General features: G+C 44.5%; 1 protein-coding gene across 1 annotated transcript in view; it reads right to left on the bottom strand.

The window, feature by feature from the left end:
• Nucleotides 1-21175, bottom strand: part of DOCK2 (dedicator of cytokinesis 2) — a 392475-nt gene that overhangs the window by 360446 nt on the left and 10854 nt on the right. Inside the window, exons 2-6 of the mRNA XM_075996281.1 lie at nt 18663-18746; nt 6662-6702; nt 5557-5612; nt 4976-5072; nt 888-1036 (exon numbers count right to left, since the gene is read on the bottom strand). Of these exons, the coding sequence (XP_075852396.1) occupies nt 888-1036; nt 4976-5072; nt 5557-5612; nt 6662-6702; nt 18663-18746 (427 nt within the window). The remainder of the gene's footprint in view (nt 1-887; nt 1037-4975; nt 5073-5556; nt 5613-6661; nt 6703-18662; nt 18747-21175) is intronic.

The following is a 21175-nucleotide window of genomic DNA, read 5'->3' as shown; positions in this document are numbered from 1 at the left end:
AAATAGGATGTGTGGAGGGCATTCAAAAAACCAGGAGGGAGGAGAAGCTCTGACAGTTCTGAAAGGCTATCCAAACAGCAGAGTAGTGAGGCCCATGGACTCTGGAGCCAGACTGCTAGGGTCTGAATTCTGGTTCTGCCATTCACCAGCTGTGCAACTCTGGACAAGTTACCGAACCGATTGAAGAGCCTCAGTTTCTTCATCTGAATAAATGGGGGAAAAAAACTGCCAGCCCCATGGATTTCTTATAAGAATTAAGTTAGACAATAGCATGTAAAACACTTAGCACGGAGCAGGTGCATAATGAGCTCTGATTAAGTGTTGGTTATAATATTATTACTAGTGGGTTGTCCTACCTCAGATAATTGGCTCATTCTCTCCTTAACTTCATAACATTCAAATTCCAACCAATTTCCGCTTCTCTTTGAGGAAACACTTTTGTATAATAATTGTGCGTGTGAGTTAGCTGATGGCGTGTGGCTTGGATAATGTAGGATTGGGAAGGAGACATTAAGTCTCACACTGAGACTGAAAGGAGGGTTTTGCAAATGCAGGGACAAAATGACAACTAAGCGGAAAGGGAACCAGCAGGACTGTGCCCCCCAAACCCTGGGAAGTAGGTTAAACGAGTGTCCTAAATTTCTCAGGCTGGTGATAGTCACTGTGCACGCAAGCCTTGGCTCCCCCTGCAAGTCCCCGGGTCCCAGGGGAGTGACAACAAAGGCACACAGGCATGGCCACTGGTAACAGCCTTCTCCCAAATAGAAAGTGGCTAACTCGCATCTAAAAATGGAACCAAGCTTCTTGGGAGGGAAAAAGGAAAGAAGGGGGCTGGGTGGGGAGAGAGAGGGGCGAGAAAGCATCTTTTCAGAGGAAAGAGCGGTTACTTGTTGCCATAGTCAATTTTGGATGTGACTTTCTGCTTCAGCTCCTTCAGCTCATCCTTGGGCAGAGTTCCTGAGAGAAGCTGGGACCGCCACTCCATGAGGTCGTACATCATGGACTGGACCTGGAGGAAACGCTCCTTTTTGCTGGCCTGAGAGACAGGAAACAATCCTTAATCACCTGCGCCAAAGGTGCCTGGGCATCCGCTGCAGCTCGGAGATTTGCCCCCTGCAAATCTCAGGTTGAAATTGGATCCCCAATGTTGGAGGGGGGCCTAGTGGGGAGTGTTTGGGTCACTGGGTCACGTGGGAGGATCCCTCGTGTAATGAGTGGATTCTTTCTCTACTAGTTTCCACCAGAACTGAGTGTTAAAATGAGTCTGGCCACTCCCTCCCCTCTCTAGCTTCCTTCCTCTCGCCATGTGATGCGGCTCCCCTCGAGTGAAGCTTCCCGTGACCCTAATCAGAAGCAGATGCTGGCCGGGCGTGGTGGCTCACACCTGTAATCCTAGCACTCTGGGAGGCTGAGGCAGGTGGATCGCTCAAGGTCAGAAGTTCGAAACCAACCTGAGCAAGAGTGAGACCCCCCGTCTCTACTAATAATAGAAATAAATTAATTGGCCAACTAAAAATAAATAGAAAAAAATTAGCCGGGCATGGTGGCACATGCCTGTAGTCCCAGCTATCCAGGAGGCTGAGGCAGGAGGATCACCTGAGGCCAGGAATTTGAGGTTGCTGTGAGCCAGGCTGATGCCATAGCACTGTAGCCTGGTGGGCAACAGAGTGAGACTCTGTCTCAAAAAAAAAAAAAAAAAAAAAAGAAGAAGCAGATGCTGGTGCCATGCTTCTTGCACACCCTGCAGAACTGTGAGCCAAATAGCCTCTTTTCTTTACAAATTACGCAGCCTCAGGTACTCCTTTACAGCAACGCACACAGACCAAGGCAGCATCTATGTGACAAGCTGTGCCAAAGTCAGGCTAGCAGCTTTAGAGGCCACAGCTTGAGCCTCTCCACCCAGCTATGACGGGTTAGGCTGTCACCAACATATTTCTTTTTCCTGGGCTAGAAAGGTTTCCCAGAAGCAAGAGTAAAAATCCCAGTCACTTCTTGGGTAAGGAATGGATGATTTATGACTTTAATCCAAAAAGATACTTGAACATAAATGCCATGAACATGTAAAAGAAAAGAAAATTTCAGGACCCTCTAAATGTATAAAGCCAAGGAGGAAGTTAAACCCTGGAGACTGAGTCATGTAGCATGTCTGCAATTTTGCTTCTTAGATTATAGATTAACTTTCTTCCTCCTCTTCTTGCTCGGTAAATGACTAGGAGACCAGACCCCTGCCCTCTTCTGATCACTGATCTTTGTTATAGGTTGACTGCCTCAATCTATATTGATTGTCCTGGACCAACTCGGACCAGGTGGTGCAAAAGACCCCATGACTGTTGCATCCTCAGGGAAAGGAATGTTAAATGTTCCTTTTCCAAAGAAAAAGACTACCTCAACTAATCAGATCCTTGTAACTTTGCATTAAGCCTTATACAGAAAGATAATGAAATTTTGTTAAGCTTCCCTGAACTTTGTCTAAATGAACGATCCCAAACTTCTACACTTCGGAACAATGGCTTCCATTCTTTCGAATCTGTGCTTCTGGGGAGACTGTCCTTACACTCTGCACTTGAATAAACTCTCTTTAAACTAGATTCTGACCCTTTTGATTATTTTAGGTTGACAAACATCTGCTATAATGGAGGTTCCAGAGCTCAGGCCCTTTGAGGCTGGAAGCCAGCGCCCTTTCTCCAGTGATAAAGGACTATTTCTAGAACAGCCCTCCCAAAGTGTTGCACATCTACCATCTATGGCACGAGAGATGGCTCTTGGTGGTACAAAGATACAAGGTCAAGTAACACTGACCCATACAGTGATTCTCTTCCACTCTCTTTCCATCCTTCTGTTTCAGGGAAAGAGAAAGTTACAGTTTCATACTAATATATCTTTAACACCTCTCACACACATTTCTTAATTTCTTTCTTTAACAGAGAGAGAAGGTCTTGGGCTCAGAGATTTAGATGGGTACAATAGCAAGCATCTAATAACACTGTCTCATTTTCATTGTGTTTATTTGAATAGTGTTCCTCTAATTGTGCCAAGCGCTTTTGGCTTTCCATTTGGGAAAGTGTGTTTGGTATAATAAAGAAAGAAAGAACCGTACATACATATGCATACGTATATGTATGTATGTATACGTTTGGTCTTTGTCCCTGATTCCTGAGGCAGTGCTCCTAAAGTCCTTGCAATATCCTGAGTGACAGGAATGTTTTCTATTATTCATAACAGTCCCCTTTCAACCATAGCTGAGTTTATGCTGGAGAGGTGGCTCTGGATGGGCCCCTAGATAGTTTCAGGACGGAGGCTGGTTGCCAGAGGAATCAACCACATGATTAGAGATTTGGAACTTTCAGCCCCACTCCCCTCTGTCTCTCCCATCCCCAACCTCCAGCTCAAGCACCAATGGCCAATAATTTAGTCAATCACGCCTATGTTGTGAAACTTTGATTAAAACTCTTAAAAAGTAAGATTTGAGAAGCTTCCCAGATGGTGAACACATCAATGTGCTGGGAGGGTGTCGTGCCTAGAGAGGACATCGACATTCCGTGCGCCCCCATACCTTGCCCTACACATCTCTTCCACGTGGCTGTTTCTGAGCGGTATCCTTTATGATAAAACTGTGTCATGACTATAGCACTTTCCTGAGTTCTGTGAGCTGTTCTAAGAATTATGGAACCCGAGGCAGGAAAGGGAGTGTCTGGTCGGGGAAGGGTGGCAGGAATCCTTCAATTTGTAAATAATTCTAACTGAAGCACAGATAGCTTGGGGACCTGGGACTTCAGACTGGCCACAGAAGGGAGGGCTGTCTTGTGGAATTGAGCCTACGGAGTCTCATGCCAACTTTGGGAGTCATGTCAGAATTGAATTGAATTGTAGGGCGCCCAGTTAGCACTGGAGACTCAGAGAATTGTTGTCGGAACTTTATGAAGTTCACTATGCAAATTGATTTAGGTTTACTAAAAGAAGTTCCCATTTAAGTATTAAGTGATACCATGTTGTATACAGATGTGGCGAGAATCATGAAGGTGATACTAAATGGCAGATGCTTAAGAATCTCTTTCCTAGGGTACGGGCATAGGGATTTGCTATTCAAAGATTTTTTATAGGGAAAATGTTAAGACATAGAAATGGTACGTGTGGATGTGCTATGATATTTTAAAAGGGGTAGTGGAGATGAAAAAGAAATCACTTTCGCCAAAAAGATACTGTTCTCTCTTCAAACTTTCCTAACAACTTTTGGGAAACTTACAGAATTGAGTGTGCCAATCACAACAGATCATGAAATGTCTACATGAGAGTCAACATTTAAGGCCATAGAAGTCTACACAGCGTGTGTACACCAGCAGGGGCGCACGGTGCTCTAGCAAGTATGCAGTAAGCCTGGGTTGACATTTCCACTCTCAGCTTAATGGTTTGCTTAGCTAATTGCTTTCATTAGGAGCTTTGGCACATCAAAGGAGGATTTAAAATTCGATTTGCTTCAAAACAGGGAAAACAAATGCAAAATATGCTCCTTATTTTTCCAGGGTCTAAAGCTTCTTCATACCTCTGAAGACAATAGCCATCGGTTAATTAATATATGAGAACGGTATTTCTCAAGGTGTTAGCAGCAGACTACCAAATCAAATCCCCGAGTTTATCAAAAACGAAGACTGCTAAACCCCATCGGAGAAAGCTTTATTTTTAACAGCTCTCAAGGTGATTGTTAGGCATGCTCGAGTTCGGCAACTTTTACACTAGTTTAAAAACGTAAGGATCACACCAGATCCCGTTTATTATGGCTCTGTCCCTAGCTAGCTGTGTGGTTTTGAGAAAGTCACCTAACCTCTCTGGGCCTTGATGTCCTCATCCATAACAGTGTGTGCTCTGACATGTCACCAAAATCCCCTAGCCTGCCGGCTCAAGGCTAAATTGCAGACTTGAACCCAACTACAGACTGCAAGCAGCTTCCATCCCAGGGAGCAAAATTCCCGAGTCTCACCACATAGAGCTGTTTCCAGATGCTCCCCCACTCCCAGAGTGTCGTTGTCACTTCTTGTGCCAGAGGAATTTCTGCAGGAATGATGTTCTCAGTATTTCTATTTAAGGTGGGAGAAAAAAAAATGGCGTGAAATTGAGACCCAGGTGCTAATGAGATAAAATGCTGGCGAATTTGCATTAAGCTGCAGCAGCTGGGAGGGGCCTTCCTGACATTAGACTGAACTGCCTCCAACCGCCACACCAATTACATTATGCAAACACAAGGGCCTTCCTCTGTCATGTCCTCCTTTGCCAGGGTGGGCACATTATTCACAATTAATCTACTTTAATACAGTTCAAAGGCAGCTGCCAGCGAGAAGTTTGATTCTCCAAATGAGTATCTCCCAGAATCGGATCTGAACGGGGATCAGTTTGGATTAGATCTCCCATCGAGTGAGGGAAGGGAGACACACAAACAAACACAGGCAACAAAGCAGACACGAGGAACACCCTTCAGACCTGCCAAGGCAGATTTTCAAAGTAAACAGGCCAGAGACATGTACGAGCCACGGGAGGTCAAGTGTGGCAAGGAATGGCAAATACCTTCTTTTCTCCACTGTCACTTCCTTGATGTGGATAAAGGATTTAGGAAAAATGCCCTGTTGGAAACAAAAGAAAATATAAAATAAAAAGACATATCCCTACAGAATTGACTGACCCTGGGCCTTCAGGATTTGTTACAAAGCCACGGACTGGCAAAACCCTCAAACTTTAAAGAAATAACCCCAGAGTCGGATGGAGCAGGGAGCAAATCCCAAGTCTAGCTTCCCTTCCAGTTTGCCATCAGTTACCCTAGAGCCCACAACAGCCCTAGGTCCCAAAGGATGCCTCAACCCCACTACGGACACTCCCCCTATCAGGTGGGCCGCAAGAGAGCATCGCTTGATAAACACTCTAACCCACGCAGCACTGTGACACAAGGGGCTCTGCTGCTCCCCTCTCCTGCCCAGTTCTGGAAAGCAGCCACCCGTCACAGTCAGGAACAGCTGGACGGTCAGGAGGGCCTGGTCCTCAAGCAACGGTGTTCTGGGTTGCACTTGGGCTACCCAGATCTGAGACCTATTCTCCTTGGATTTATTTCACTGTTCTTCAGAGTGTAAGAAGGAAAAGCTTCTATTATTTCTTTGCTCCATCATTCGGCTCAGTTAGCAAGAGAAGTTTATCAACTATTTGGAAATTCTTTCATAGATTCAACCAGTGTGCACACTTGGGGACATCTGGTCGCTATGCTAGATGCCATGAGAGGAAACGAGCAAAGCAGGTCCCTGCTCTTGTGGAGGTGACGTGTGGCGTGGGGCTGAAGCAAGAGAACCATTGGCAGGTAGAGACCCCGGCAGAAGACAAATTTCAAATAAATCAGGCACGATTCCACGGGGACTTGGGGGAGGGAGAACCACACGTGAGGAGCACATCAGGTAAAGTGGCAGGGAGACGGCAGCACCGGAGATGGGCCTTAAAGAATAAGGAGAAGGGGGAGAGAGTCAAGGCACAGTGAGTACCAAGATGTAGAGGGCACCAGGCACAGGGCACACGGAGGGAGAATGGCTTTGGTTTGCTGAGTAGCAATGATGGGAGAGAACTGCCCCAGCAGAGTGGCAGAGCCGTGTGAAGACAGCCAGTCATGTCCCAAATAACCAATTGACCTTACCTGTAACATTTTGTGCTTTAAGAGGTATCCCCTATACCAGTCTGCAAAGAGAAAACAAAAAAACAGGTCTCTCGTTTATTCTTACAAGTTTGTTGCTGGTGGGGTTTTTGTTGTTGTTGTTGCTGTTTTGGTTTGGTTTGGTTTGGTTTTTAACTATTAATAGCAAAGAAACAACTGCGTTAGACCTTAGGTACAGATCAGAGTCTGGAAGCCCGTTGTCTTCAAACTCTTTTGGATTGGTTGCCAACATCTCAGCACAACATATAAAAATAGATTTCACAAAGGTATGCAAATATCTTCCTTTTTGGAAACATGAAGTGCCCCAGCAATGCTGGCCCGAGCTCCCGCTGGCGCAGTTAGCGTGTGGAACAGCCGGGCCCAGCAGAAGAGCAGGTGCCTCCAATCACCAGCCTCCGCTCAGCCCTACCCTCATTTTCGTTATCTGCCTGGGCTCTGCGGTCCTATGCATGCTTTCAGTCCCTGCCTTGGGGACACAGAAAGGCTCAGGGATCTTGGCAAACATTCTAAAACAACATCCACAGTTCTAACAGCAGCAAACGGTGTCTAAAATGTGATTTGCAAAAGTTACTCATTACAAAACATGTAAGTTCAGAGATGGATAAATGTACAAAATTTTTAAAATGTTCTTCCTTTTGCAAGAATATCAAAAACGATTCAATGAACAGAAATCCCGATGACGCACTGTCCTCTGACAAAATGAGCCCCAGTGTAGCAAGTACCGATGACTATAATGAGTCCGTTGGCCTTTGAAATGATTCCAGCACAGCCGAGTAGTGGCATTTGTCATCTCTGTAAATAAAAAGCATCTGCCAGGCGCCTTATTAGCTGCCCCTCATTACTGGGCTGACAGATTGTTGCCAAAATATGTCCTCAACAGACATATTTGCAAGCCCCAAAACAAACAACTTAAAATGCAAAGTCACCCCTCACTGCCGTGAGCCAGCTTGAAGGTCAAGTCCTAAAGGAAGTTCTGAAGCGACAGGGGCCCACTGGGCTCCTACTGTGAATCAGAAAGTGAGAGGAAGGAGAGAAGGAGAGAAGGAAGATACGAGGGAAAATATAAAGGAAAGAAGGGCGGCTGGACAGAAAGAACCTCAGGTTTGGAATAAAAGTACTGCCTTACCAGCTCTTCGTACATTAAGCCTTTTAATCTTCATAACAACCATATGAGGGAGAAACTGTTATTATCCCATTTTACAGATGAATGTCCTACCTGAGGCACAGAGAAGTTAAGTGCCTTGCCCAGGGTCACACAGCTACTAGATGGCAGTGTGAGGAGCAGCCACCACACCATGCATCCTACTTTATGGGGGAAGGAGTCTGGTGGTTACCCGTTATTTCCAACTTCTCAGCATCTGAGTCGCCAGAACTAAATCCTGACTAAGCTACTTTCCAACTGGATGTCTCCGGTGATGGAGGCTCGTCTGCCTCATGAAGCAGCACATCGTATTCCGGTGCCTTTATTATCTGTCAATAACTATGGAAAATAATTCGCAACTAGCAGTAGTGCGTATAGTTTCTGAGTGCTTTCTAAATGCTGGGAACTCTGCTGCAGTTTCTTGTTTTGTTTCATTAAATTATAAATTAACCTCCACAACAACCCTATAAAGCTGGTACTATGACTGCTTCAGCTTTGCAAGTGACAACAGAGAGGCACAGAGATTAAGTAAGGTGCTGACGGTCACACAGCTAGTGAGTGATGCAGCCGGGAGTTAAACTCAAGCAGCTGACTCCAGAAACGACAGGGCTGCACTGCAGCACATGGCCTCTCCAGTTGCTCCATTCCACCAACTGGATGCAAATCCATCTTTGTGATGTTATTACTAGCTGCCATTCACTGATCAATTAAAGCATTCAAAGCTGTATGCCAAGTGCTGTACGTGCCTTCTCTCATTTAATGCTCACAGCAGCACTGTGAGCTAAGTGTTATCATTCCTATTTTATAGATTAGGAAATTGATATTCAAGTCAGTGGATGTACTGGGCCAGGATTACACAGCCAGGGAGCAAGCTCAAGTCCGTGTGACTTCAAAGCCAGCCCTGAAAGCTGTACAGCCATATTGTCCCCCATGTGATGGCCTTAGAGCACAAATATAGATAAGGCTATCCGGTCACAATGACCTGAACTCACTTGATGGCCAAAGCCACCAAAATCCGCCAGGAAGTGGAAAAACAATCGAGGCACCAACTGTCCCTACACCAAGCTCATGTGGCAGGGCCTCCGTCAGGATCCCTGGATTCCTGGGTCCTGGGACTTTGCCTATGGGACTTTCGAGACTCAGTTACGTGTGCACACCTTATAGGTTTCCTAATTCTCAGGCTTTCAGCTCAATCCTCACTACAGGATTCTGATGAATCTTGCACCTAATATTCCTGTTCTGGCTTCCAGATTCAAGTCAATCAGCATTGATTATGAACCTACTATGTATACTGCATGGGACTAGGTGCTTTGAGAAACAAATAGCCAGTGATCCTTTGCAAGAAGGCTTTAACTCCACTTGCTGGATGGCTTGAGATTAAGCAGGCGAGGAAGAAATCCCAAAATTCTTCAGCAGTGATGTAGCCAAGCATCCAAACCCAGGTCCACCGCAATAACTGAATCAGAACTATCCTCAGGACTTTTTCTGACATTGTCACCCTGCTGGGCTATTGATCTGTGACCACTGATGTCAGCTGCCTCATCTGGTCACCAGTCAGCTATATTTGGCTGCACTCCAAGAACTGACCAGGCAGTGGCAGATAACAATAGTTGGCACAAAAGGGCAAAATCCTAGGACAATGGACCCATCATCAAAAGCAGGCTCAGTGGAACATGGTACTTACTGTGTCCCAGAACTCACCCCTGGGCTCAAGACCCTATGAATTAAATAACAACAAAGGGTTTCTTTGGGTTTTTTTTTTTTTTCTTGCTAACTCTTTCCATGAGATAACTACTTTTTTTTTCTTTGGAGATGGAAGCCCAGATTTGCCTTGAACTCCTAGGCTCAAGCAATTCTCCCACCTCAGCCTTGCAAGCAGGTAGGACTACAGGTTTGCATCACTGTACCAGGATCGCTTTTTTAAAACACAAAATTCAGTGTGCTTAGCTATGAACTGAAGGTTCCTGTCCTTCCCAAACTCATATGTTCAAATTCTTTTCTTTCCTTTTTTTTTTCCTTTTGGTAGAGACGGGGTCTAGCTCTTGCTCTGGCTAATCTCAAACTCTTGAGCTCAAGCAATCATCCCGCCTCAGCCTCTCAGAGTGCTAGGATTACAGGCATGCATATGCTGAAATTCTAACACTTAATGTGATGGCATTAGGAGGTGGGGTCTTTGGGAGGTGATTAGGTCATGAAGGTAGAGCCCTTCTGCATGGGATTAGGGCCCTTCCAGAAGAGGTTGTTCCTCCTCTCTCTGCTCACTGCCATGTGAGGACACGAGAGAACAGTCATGTGCAAATCAGGAAGCGGGCCCTCACCAGACACCAGATCTGCCAGTGCCGTGATCGTGAACTTCCCAGTCTCCAGAAGTATGAGAATTAAATTTCTGTTGTTTAAGCCACTCACTCTATGATACTCTGTTTTAGCAGTCTCTGAACTAAGACATGCATTATGGGGGAAGATAAGAGAAGGGAACATTTTTACAATTCTTTTGGACAACTATGAAGTACTAGTTATTCAAATCATCCTCTTTTTTCCATATCTCAAATACCAAAATGAAGTATACCTAAATTCTCAAGTCCCTTAAGAGTCAGGGAACTGAGGAAATTAAAAATATCCCACAATACCAGAAAAGAATACAAAGCTTAGAGGTGCGGTTCTCTCCCAGCCATTTCCAAGCGGCATGATCTGTGGGCCGGTGACTTAAGCCTCAGTGTTTTTACTTATAAAATAAGGAAAATAACACCAACCTCAGCAGCATTTATTAAAACCATTTTATCTAAAACCTTGGACAGGAAGAAAACATGCCAATTTCAGGAAAAGTGTTCCCTACATGTGGACAAAAGAAAAAGAATGAGATAGATGAGGAGTAAAATGAGATTTTGACTGCATCTAAAATTATTTCTTTAAAAAAAATGTCTGAAGCAAGTATGGCAAAATGTTAATATTTACCTGAGTCACGAGTGCTTGGAAGTACTTGTTCTTTCCCGTTTGTTGAACTATATAATAATATTAACATCAAATAGAAGATAGCACCTGTCAGCAGTTAAGAGTTTGAGCTCTGACTACAAAGAAACTGCACAGCAAAGGGAACAATCAACAAAATGAAACAAAAACTTGGATTGGGGAAAAAACATTTGCAAACCATATATCTGATAAGGGATTAACACATTCATTGCCATGAGAGATATATTTAAACTCACTCTAGTTTTGACCCTGGGGCCACGTGAAGCATATATAACATCTTACTTGTTGAAGTTTTTATTGCTACAATTAATACTGATAATTTAATTCTAAAAGTGTGGATTAAATAAATAGAAGTCAATAAATTTGATTTTTCTATTTATGTTTACCTTTAGCTTAGTTTTTATTCTATTTTTGTAATAAAGCACTGTGGCCCCAAGGAAGTTTCTGAATTTTTTCTGCGGCAGTTCAATGTGTTAATATCCAAAATTTATAAAGAACTCATACAACTCAATAGTATAAAAATAAATAACCCAATTAAAAAATGGGCAAAGACCTGAACAGATATTTCTCCAAAGAAGACATAAAAATGGCCAACAGGTATATGAAGAGGTGATCAATATTATTAATTCTTAGGAAAATGAAAATCAAAACCACAATGAGATATCACTTCACACATGTTAAAATGGCTATTATCAAAAAGTCAAGAGATAACAAGTGCTGGCAAGGGTATGCAGAAAAGGGAAGTCTAGTACACTGTGTTGGTGGGAATGTAATTTGGCATAGTCATTGTGGAAAACAGTATCAAGGTTCCTAAAGAAATGTAAAATAGAACTACCATATGATCCAGCAATCCCTCCTCTCGGCATACTCCCAAAGGAAATGAAATCACAGTCTTGTAAAGATATCTGCATTCTCATGGTTATTACAGTGTTATCCACAATAGCCAGGAGATGGAAACAACCTAAGTGTCCACCAGTGGATGAATGGATAGAGATATCTTGATATAAATAAACAATGGAATATTATTCAGCCTTTAAAAAGAAAGAGATCCTGCCATTTGCCACAACATAGATTGACTCAGAAGATGTTATGACAAGTGAAATAAGCCAGACACAGCAAAAAAAGTGTTGCACCATCTCACTTATACACGGAATCTAAAAGAAAAAAAAATGAGAGAAATATACAGAGATAGAGGATAAAACAGTGGTTATCGAGGGAGGAACAAAAATGGGGAAATGTAGCTTAGAGGTTACAAGGTAACAGCTATGTAGGATGAACAAATCCAGAGATCTAATGTAGAAGAGAAGGTCTATAGTTAATAAAATTGTACTGTATTTGGAACTTCTGCTAAATGATTAGATTTTAGCTGCTCATGCCACAAAAACAAAAGAGACTGAGTAACTATGTGATATGATGGATATGTTAATTTTTTTCACTATAGTAACCATTTTACTATCTATATGTCATAAGGTCATGATGTACCTTTGAATGCTCACAATAAAATGTATTTTTTTAAAAAAGAGTGTGTGCTCTGGAATCAAAGCCTGAATTTGAATGGAGATCTGCAACTTAACTGCATTTCTCTAAGCCTCAATCTTCTCATCTGTAAAATGGGAATAACGGTGCCTCATGTCTCATGGGAATAATAATGGTGTCTCATGAGGCTTAAATTAGATTAAGAATTCAGAGAGTTTGCCCAGTGCCTGGCACATGGTAAGTCTCAAAAAATGTTCATAGATACCATTCTCTCTTTAAAATAAATCAATTAAAATAACAATAATAATGTAGAGAAAGTGGGATAGAATAAAACAGAAAATAGAAAAATAGAAAATATTTTCTATTTTATTTTTAGGACCTATAGATTAGGAATTTTTTTAATGAAATCATTTCAACATATTTTCATAACAACAAAGCAAATGAGACATGCCTGAAATTCAACATAATGGAAGTTTACTGATGTTTTAGCCTCATCCCCATTCAGAAGGGAAGAAAACTTCACTTACAAATTCCTGATAATGGAGCAGTATCACTTAAGAAAACAGAGTCCTTTTCACTAGAGTAGACCTGAACAAAAGAATATCTCCTTGCAAAGTGGTGCTTCCCTGTTAAGTGGTCATAACATCCTCCACTCATCCTAAAAGCAAAGAACTTGGATAGGTCAAGATCACCCTCAAAGGAGTTATTAGCATGGACACTGCTACATGGCTCCCGATGTACCCAACTCTGCAAGTGGTAGATTCACAACCTCATTGTGCAGGACTCTTTGCAGCCAAACCAACAATGCGGTAATGTGCCTGTGCTGACTTAGACAGTGGTCTAGTTATTTTTAAGAAAGAAGAACAAGTCTCAGAATGATATGCACAGTTGTAATTCTATTTCTAGAAAGCAGCAACAACAACAAAAGCTATACGTTACTTTAAAAAAGCCGAAGATCCTCTATCTATCTTCTCCCTTGACTCCTTCTTGCAGTTTTGTTTTACTGATAAGTGAAATCCAAAAGCACCTTGGCAACCAGCATAGAAATCCCATTCTCATTCCTACTGAGTGGAACCTCATGGCCCAGACACGCATAGGTTTCAGTAAGCAGAATGGGACTTTTCCTATTGTTCCAAAAAAGGAAGAGTCAAGTAGTAAATAACTGAGCATGGAGCATGCATCCTCTCTGAAGGACTACAAAGAAGAATCTTAAGCAAGACCAAGAAACACCCCTCTACCATACTCTAAGTGATCAGAAGAGAGGGAAAGATTGGGGGCGGGGGGGGGGGTGGCGGTCTTTGGAGGTGGGACTTGTTGCCTCAGAAGGGCATGGATACAGCTTCTCCACCCCAAAACCACACCAAGCAGGGCATGGGTACACTCCAGGAGCTTCACACAGAGATGTCAGGGACATCTGGCATCTCATTCCCCAGCTACACGGCCCTTTGCACAGTGACTGTGTGACCACTGGACTTATTTGAGTAGGGAAGACAAAGAACTGGAGAGAGAGCACCCCAAACCTCCTCCTTCCTCAGCCCTTGATTAAGCTGGGGAAAGGGAAGAAGTGGGTGTGCAGTACACTGGATATGAGGTTGAGGTCTTTTGATGTCCTTAAATATCAGGAAAGATGTCAACCAAATATGCCTAGAGGAAGTGATTCGGGAAAAAAAGTCACTGCTTTTTTATGTTTGTCCCTTCCATGAGGAATTCCTACTGCCCAATGCACTTGCATTGTTTTACACATCCAAAATCAGGACACAGAACGCTTATGCTGCCTCTGGACAGAAAAGGCAGCCTGAGAGATAAAATAGCAATTGGATGTCGAAGGTCGAGCACTGGGTACCCTTCTAAACTATGTGAGTTTTTATCACAACAATATATTATCTTTATAATAGGAAGTGAAATTCATCCATGTCTAAACACCCAGATCAGGTTTTTGTTTTCCCCAGTCATCCAGCTGAGTAGAGTTCGTATGTAGGCAAGGAAAGGCTAGCCTCACTATTCCAGCCCATCAAAGATTCAGCTTCCAGCTTACCTGCACTACATCTTAAAGATATGTATCTGCCAGTCTCAATGCTGCCCTACGTAATGGAGGGAAGGGTGGAATTAACCAACACAGAGCCCCTCCAAAGAGCCAGGCATGGTGCTAGACAGCTTCTCTGCTTTCTCCCATTTTATCTTCATAATAAGCTGAGGAGCAAGGTGATGATAACCCATTTGACTGATAAGAAAACTAAAGCTTACCTACTTAAGATCACTCAGCTAATGGGTAATGGAAGCAGGAAATAACTTCTAATTCAAAAGCCAATGCTCTTTCCACTTCTTTTACTGGGGATAGTGGGAGAGATTAACAAACTATTGAAAGCCAGATGGTGGTGGTATACACCTGTAATCCCAGCTACTTGGGAGGCAGATGCAGGAGGACTGCTTGAGCCCAGGAGTTTGAGACCAGGGTGGGCAACATAGCAAGACCCAGTCTCTAAAAAAATACATATATATATTTTAAAATATTTAAAAACTACTGAAAAATACAAAGAATAAAATAACAATCATTCACATTCCAATTACCCAGAATTAATCATTTCTAACATCTGAGGATATTTGCTTCCAATCTTTAGGAGTGTATTTTTTTTTTGTCTAAAATTGATATGTTATTGTAGAGAATTTAAACTAAATAGAAATGTACAAACATAAAGGGCTTAAAAATTATCCTGAATCCCATTGCACAGAAAAAATGCTATTAATATCATACCAGTCAACTCTTCACTTATATTTATAGTGATAGAATGACAGATAAACAAATAAAATATGATTTTTAAAATACTCTCATAAAAATGAACATATAGTAAAGATACCATATAAATAGAAATCTTAAATTTAATCTTATTTGTATTTAACAGAAGAAAAAAATCAAGTAAATTAAAGGAAATAAATTTTGATTAAATGTTCCTTCATCTCTAAAAAGATTTCCTAAAAACTCCTCTAAAATGAAAATAATTATGAAAAGCATCAGAAGATGGGAATGGTCATGTTTTTTAAAAAGTCACACGTTTTATTTCTAATATTGATCAACTCTATGCTATAGAAGTGATGCCATGGAGTTATTTATTCCCTCCCATTCTCCTCTCATTTCTTCATATCATTAGACTTTCTTTCATTGTCCAGGTTCTTAACAATAGCATTCTTTATGGCAGACATAAATATCATGGCTTTTAATACCAATTTTTATACATGGATTGATTCGGACTCAACATTCACCACAATTTCCTTTTATCACAGCATGTCAATCCAATATTCTTTTATTTTGACTCATCAGTTGGCTGAATTTTGGTTTTCAAGTAGTTTTTCCATAAGAGGGTTTCATGGGCACACCCATGTTCTTTCTCCTACACAGTTTTGACTAATTTTTGACTCACACTGTGATGTTCACATTTTTTATATTTTTGAAGGAATCACTTTTTTCAACCAGAATCACAGGCCAAACTCCCCATCTGCAAAGCAGACGCCACCAGGCCTGGTCTCAGACCCCTCTGCGGCCCGGCTTCCATTAGCCACCCAAGGCCCCTGGAGACACCTTAGGGTCCCATAAATCCCAGTTTGAAACTCTGTATGGGCATGACTGTGGGCATGAGAAATCCTAATAATTCACATACTAGTCCCTGAGATAGCTAGAATAATTCTAGCAGACTTCTAAATATTATATTTTCAATGGATTTGTGAATTAGCAGCCACTTACCAAATTAATACACCCAGCTCCTTCCGGCAAGGTTTTTTTGTTTTTGTTTTTGTTTTTTTTATTTCGGCATATTATGGGGGTACAGATTTTAAGGTTTCAATAAATGCCCATTTCCCCCCCTCCCCCCAAAAGTCTGAGTCTCCATCATGACCATCCCCCAGATGGTGCACATCTCACTCATTATGTATGTAAATACCCGCCCCCCTCCCCCCTCCCACCTGCCCAATACCCTATTACTGTAGTACCTATGTGTCCACTTAGGTGCTACTCAGTTAATACCAGTTTGCTGGAGAATATATCTGGTGCTTGTTTTTCCTTTCTTGGGATACTTCACTTAGTAGTATGGGTTCCAGCTCTAACCAGGAAAATATAAGATGTGCTATATCACCGTTGTTTCTTAGAGCTGAATAGTACTCCATGGTATACATATACCACATTTTATTAATCCATCCTTGGATTGATGGGCACTTGGGCTGTTTCCACATTTGCTGATTATTACAAGGATACATTAATGCAAGACTAATAAAATTGAATTAAAAATGGAAAAACAGAACCAAAGAAAGAATAAAGATGTCCCAAAGACGAATGAAGGTGGCTTGAGGCCACCAGCGTAGGCTTCCTGAAGGTTGCGGTACAAAGTCAGGCAAAGGTACCGGCTAGGCTCTGACTACAGAGTTCGTGTGCTTAGTCTATTGCCTGCAGCTTTCTAGCCAAGGAAACTGAATAAAAAGAAGAGAAAAATACCCATCTGAATTTTGAAATGCAGGGCAAGGCCTTTCCATTGTTTTGCAGGCACGGGTGAAAGAAAGGGCACGGGCTTAGGCGTCAGAAAACAGCCACTGGCCCCCCATGTGACCTGCGGTGAGTCATTTCTCGTCCCTGAGCCTCAGTTTCCTCACCTGCAATCATGCCTGTTTCTCAGCATTAGCATTCAGTAGCACATAAGCGACACTGAAAGGGTTTTTGCTGTTTTTATTCTCATTCTTCACCCTTGATAGACACCTACAATTTGTTTTGCTGCCTCTGGGCAGAATTGGATTTGTGCAAGACAGGGTTGCGCTGCGTGGGAAGCGCCCCCTCAGCCCTATGCCACTCCCCTCCACTGGTGCGTATAAGGATTTCATGGGTCCAGACTGGGATCTTCCCAGGCCTGGAGACTGAAGAGTATGGCATTCTCTCACACATAACCCCAAGTAAAAATAATGCAAAAGCACAAAGTAAATGTAAGAAAAGTAAACAAAGTTCTCAATTCCCCCCCCCATGATGACTCCTTTAAATGTTTTTCAAAAATCAAATATCAAATCAGTTCCCCCCAAAAAAGGTTTTCTATTTGCTTCTTTTTTGGTTTGTATCTGAGTGTAAGTGCATGTGTGTTTCTGTTTGTGTGCATGTATATATGTCTGTGTATGTCTTCGTGTGTATGTGTGTGCATGTTTCTGCATGTGTCCATGCCTGTGTGCACGTGCACACGTGTGTGTGTGTGTATGTGTGTGTGTGCACAAGCATCCCTGCACAAATCTGCAGAGAGAGCCGGAGGGCTCCGTCCCCTAGGAAGTTGCACACAGCTACTCCAGCCCTGGAAATGATACTGCCTGTCCTGTGTGTTGCTATGAGGAGTAAGTAGGATAATGTGTTATCAAGAACTTAGCACAGTGTCTGGCTTGTAGAAAGGACCAGAGATGGCTATTCCCGTAGGTCACCTCCCTTCCCACAGCCCCCTGCTTCCCCCTCCTTCACACCTGCCTCCTGCCAGCACCTCGCTCCTTTCCCAGGATGAGCTGATGGAATAGCTGGGGCCGGGGGCAGGCAGGTGCTCAGCCCACTCCTCTCCTCTTTCTCCTTTGCTCTGCCAAGCCACAGGGAGCACGGATACAGTGCCCTCCCTGAAGTAGGAGCCACAGGCAGGCTGGGCAGGGGAAGAACCATCGTAGCCCAGCTGGGCCAGGGAGGGGTGGGAGAGCCTGCCTGATTCTGAGTGACACGTCAGCACGCTCATGCTCCCCATATCAAGTTTATCAGTGACATGGGTGATATATTGAGTTTCAATTGCCTCACTCATGACTCCAAGGCCATTAGCCTTTGTGCAAATTTTTAAAAGCACTCCCTACACCACCACCAGCAACACGGTGGACACAGCCCAGGGACACTCGGCTCCTCAAGGGGATGGCACCTTTGTGGGAAAAAGAAGAGATGCCACTTTGCCCAAGACAGAGCTCCCGGCCTGAGGAGGGGCCTGGCTCCTGTTCCCTGGGCTGGGTGTCTCTGTGCAGTAAACACAACACACAACTATGCACAGCAGTTCTCCTGGAATCGGGCTATGATTTAGGAGACCCTTCCACACCCCAATAATGCTTATTTTCCTTTACAATAGTATTGATACTAATAAAGAAGTGTATCCAGAAAAAGTCACAGGCCCAAACAGTCCCATGGCTGTGACAAACGGAGAGGAGCGTAACAGACCTCACACCGCCCAGTGAGGTGTTCGCTGTGAAGCACACGTTTCTAAAATGAAAAAGCAATTTGGTTCAGTATATTCTCATGACTAGCATTAGCAAAATGTATGTACACAGACCACCACAGTTGCAGGTTCAAGGGGAGGGCTGGAGGGTTCTGGAAGGTATGGTGGGCTTCCATCAGCCCAGGGTGCGGAGTGGGCGACTCACCTTCACAGGTCTCCTGGATTCGCACCACATCGCCGATCTGCAGGGAGAGCTGGGGGGCCCCACTGCCTTGGAAGTTGTATATGGCTGTGAAATGGAAGAGAAGGCCAGGTGAGATCCCCGGTCACCTTGAATCCCGGCTCCTTCCTGCTATCCCTGCTGCGAGTCTGTCCCACGCCCATGCAGCCCATGTGGACCAAACAAAACCAGCCCAGACACCTACCGCCCACCACGGGGGTTAATCCAGCCCCAGCCTGGCTCCCAAAGGCCTCCAGGTATTACCCAAACTTGACCTCTCCTCTGCACGGGTCCCACGCTCCAGCCTGAGTGACAAGTAGTGACAAGGAGGCTGTTAATATCATTTACTGTGGACTGACCTCTTACTATGCACCAGGCAGTTAAAATGGCAAATTGTATGTCATGTGTATTTTGCCGCAATTGCAGAGAAACAACTACCCCCTAAGCGCTGGAAGTGGGGTGAGGCGCTGTGCTACGCACGAGAGGTGCGCTAGCGAGCAGGGAGGCAGGAGGGCCAGGGCGCTGTGGCCTCTGAAAGCCTGTGCCCACCTTTGGCCAGCTGCAGGGTTGAGCTCCAACTCAGATGGCCCGGGGATCTGTGGCAAAAGTCACTGTGAGCAAGAAGGAGATTCACAGCAGGTGACGAGCCCGCCACGTAATGGTGCTCCGTATACAGTAAGCAAAAGGCAGAATTAGGCAGAAGGACCCGCGGGGCTGGGGCAGCGCAGGTGCCAAGAGCGGACACCAGGTGGCACGTGGGACCCACATGTGGGGCCATGGATTCTCTCTCAGCCCCCTGCCCCCGTACCTCTGCCGAGCTCCACTGGGAGGGCCCTTGGCCCGGCTGCTGCCCACATGCCAGGCGGTAGCTGCATTTCCAGAATCCTCCAAACCCACTCTAGCAGGTGACGGCTGCAAAACAGCCTCACCTACCCTGTGGTCTGGTTCAAGCAGGCATTGCTATGCCATCTCCTACCCATCCCACCAGGTTGGGTGGGGAGCTAAGATAAGAAGACTCCGCTCTAAACAGGTGCTTACTCCTCCCAACAAAGAAGACAATGTAGTCAAGGTTATCTGGAAGGTTGCCAGCGCTAACTCCAGTAAGAAAAACTAGTGCTTATCAAACACTACATGCCGGACAAGGTTCTAAGTTCTCCACATGCACTTACTCATTTAATCCCCACAATTCTCCTTCCAGGTGGGAGGTATTATGATTTCCAAATTTCAGATGCGGAAATTCAAACACAGAGAGGTTAGTTAACCTTGGACCTTGTCCAAGGTCACAGAGTGCTGGGGCTGGCTGGGAGTGCAGGCCCATGCTCTTGACCACTGTTCCATGGGTACATGTCCCCGCAGTTGTCTCTTTTTAACTCTGAGGCTGAGGACAGCAGTGTGAGGCGCACTAGTGACCAGTGTCCCAATGGACACTGCAGAGCGCCACCTCCAGGCTGGAGCTCCCCTTTCATCTCCTCCCCCTCTCCACTTATCTCCTTCCCTCCCTCTTCCCTCCTTCCTCACTCTCCACCCCCACTCCCCAACTCGTCTGCCTAAACCACATCAAAGAGAGCAGAGGGGTTCTGAAGGAACCCCAGCTCTGCCATTTATGGCTGTGTGATCTTGGGCAAGTGACTTCACCTCTCTGGGTCTCACTTTCTTACAATGGGGATGTTAACAGTAGCTACTTCACAAGGTTATTAGGGTGTTTAAATGGAATTAAGCACAGTGTGTCCTCCCCTCCCCCTTGCAGGCCAGCCCTACATCCCTAACTTCCCTTTATGGGCGCTCAGAAAGATGGAAAGTCCCTGTCCTGGCAGACGATAAAGCTTGCGAGTTCAGAGCCAGTGTCTCTGGAGTCAGACAGATGTGGCTCTTGAGGCCAGTTCTGTCCTTTACTGGCTCTGGCTTCAAGCCCAGGGCAGCAGGGTGCAATTGCCCAGGCTGTGCCTTGCACAAGCCCACCCAGCCAGGAGGGCAGTGAAGCCTAGCACCAAACCTGTGATCCACTCGCCAAGGCCTGCACCCTGTCCCAGTGCCGTGTCCACTGGAAGAGGGGTGTCTTTGGGGCACCTGGGGGCAGCCTGCCTGGACAAGCAACTTCGTCCCCTGGAGCCTCAGTTTCTCCAGCTGTAGAATGCAGGAGATGACAGTCCCTGCCTTATAGAATTCCTAGGAGGCTCAGCTGAGATTAATGCCTATAAAAGGCGTGACTTCATGTGTGGCCACAGTAAGTGCTCAATAAACGGTAGTCACTTTTCTTTTTATTAGCATCACTTCTGAACAATCCTTCAGAGCTTTATGTCACCTTTAAATCTGCTTCCTTGCGGTTTACAACCAATGGCCCTGTTGGTCAACGCTGCATAAAATTAATCCTCTGCCCTAAAGCAAACCTAGAGAGGGCTCTCAGGGGACGCTGAGGCCTCTCTCCTCTCTCGTCCTGCATAAACACGCCTGCTTCTTCATTCCCGCCACACTTGGCCTAATTTCCCAGCGCAGCAGGC

Source organism: Microcebus murinus, chromosome 21 (genome assembly GCF_040939455.1).
Source record: "Microcebus murinus isolate Inina chromosome 21, M.murinus_Inina_mat1.0, whole genome shotgun sequence".
Classification (NCBI taxonomy): domain Eukaryota; kingdom Metazoa; phylum Chordata; class Mammalia; order Primates; family Cheirogaleidae; genus Microcebus; species Microcebus murinus.
Note: the sequence above shows the minus strand (reverse complement) of the source record. Positions and strands in the feature narration are given on the sequence as shown.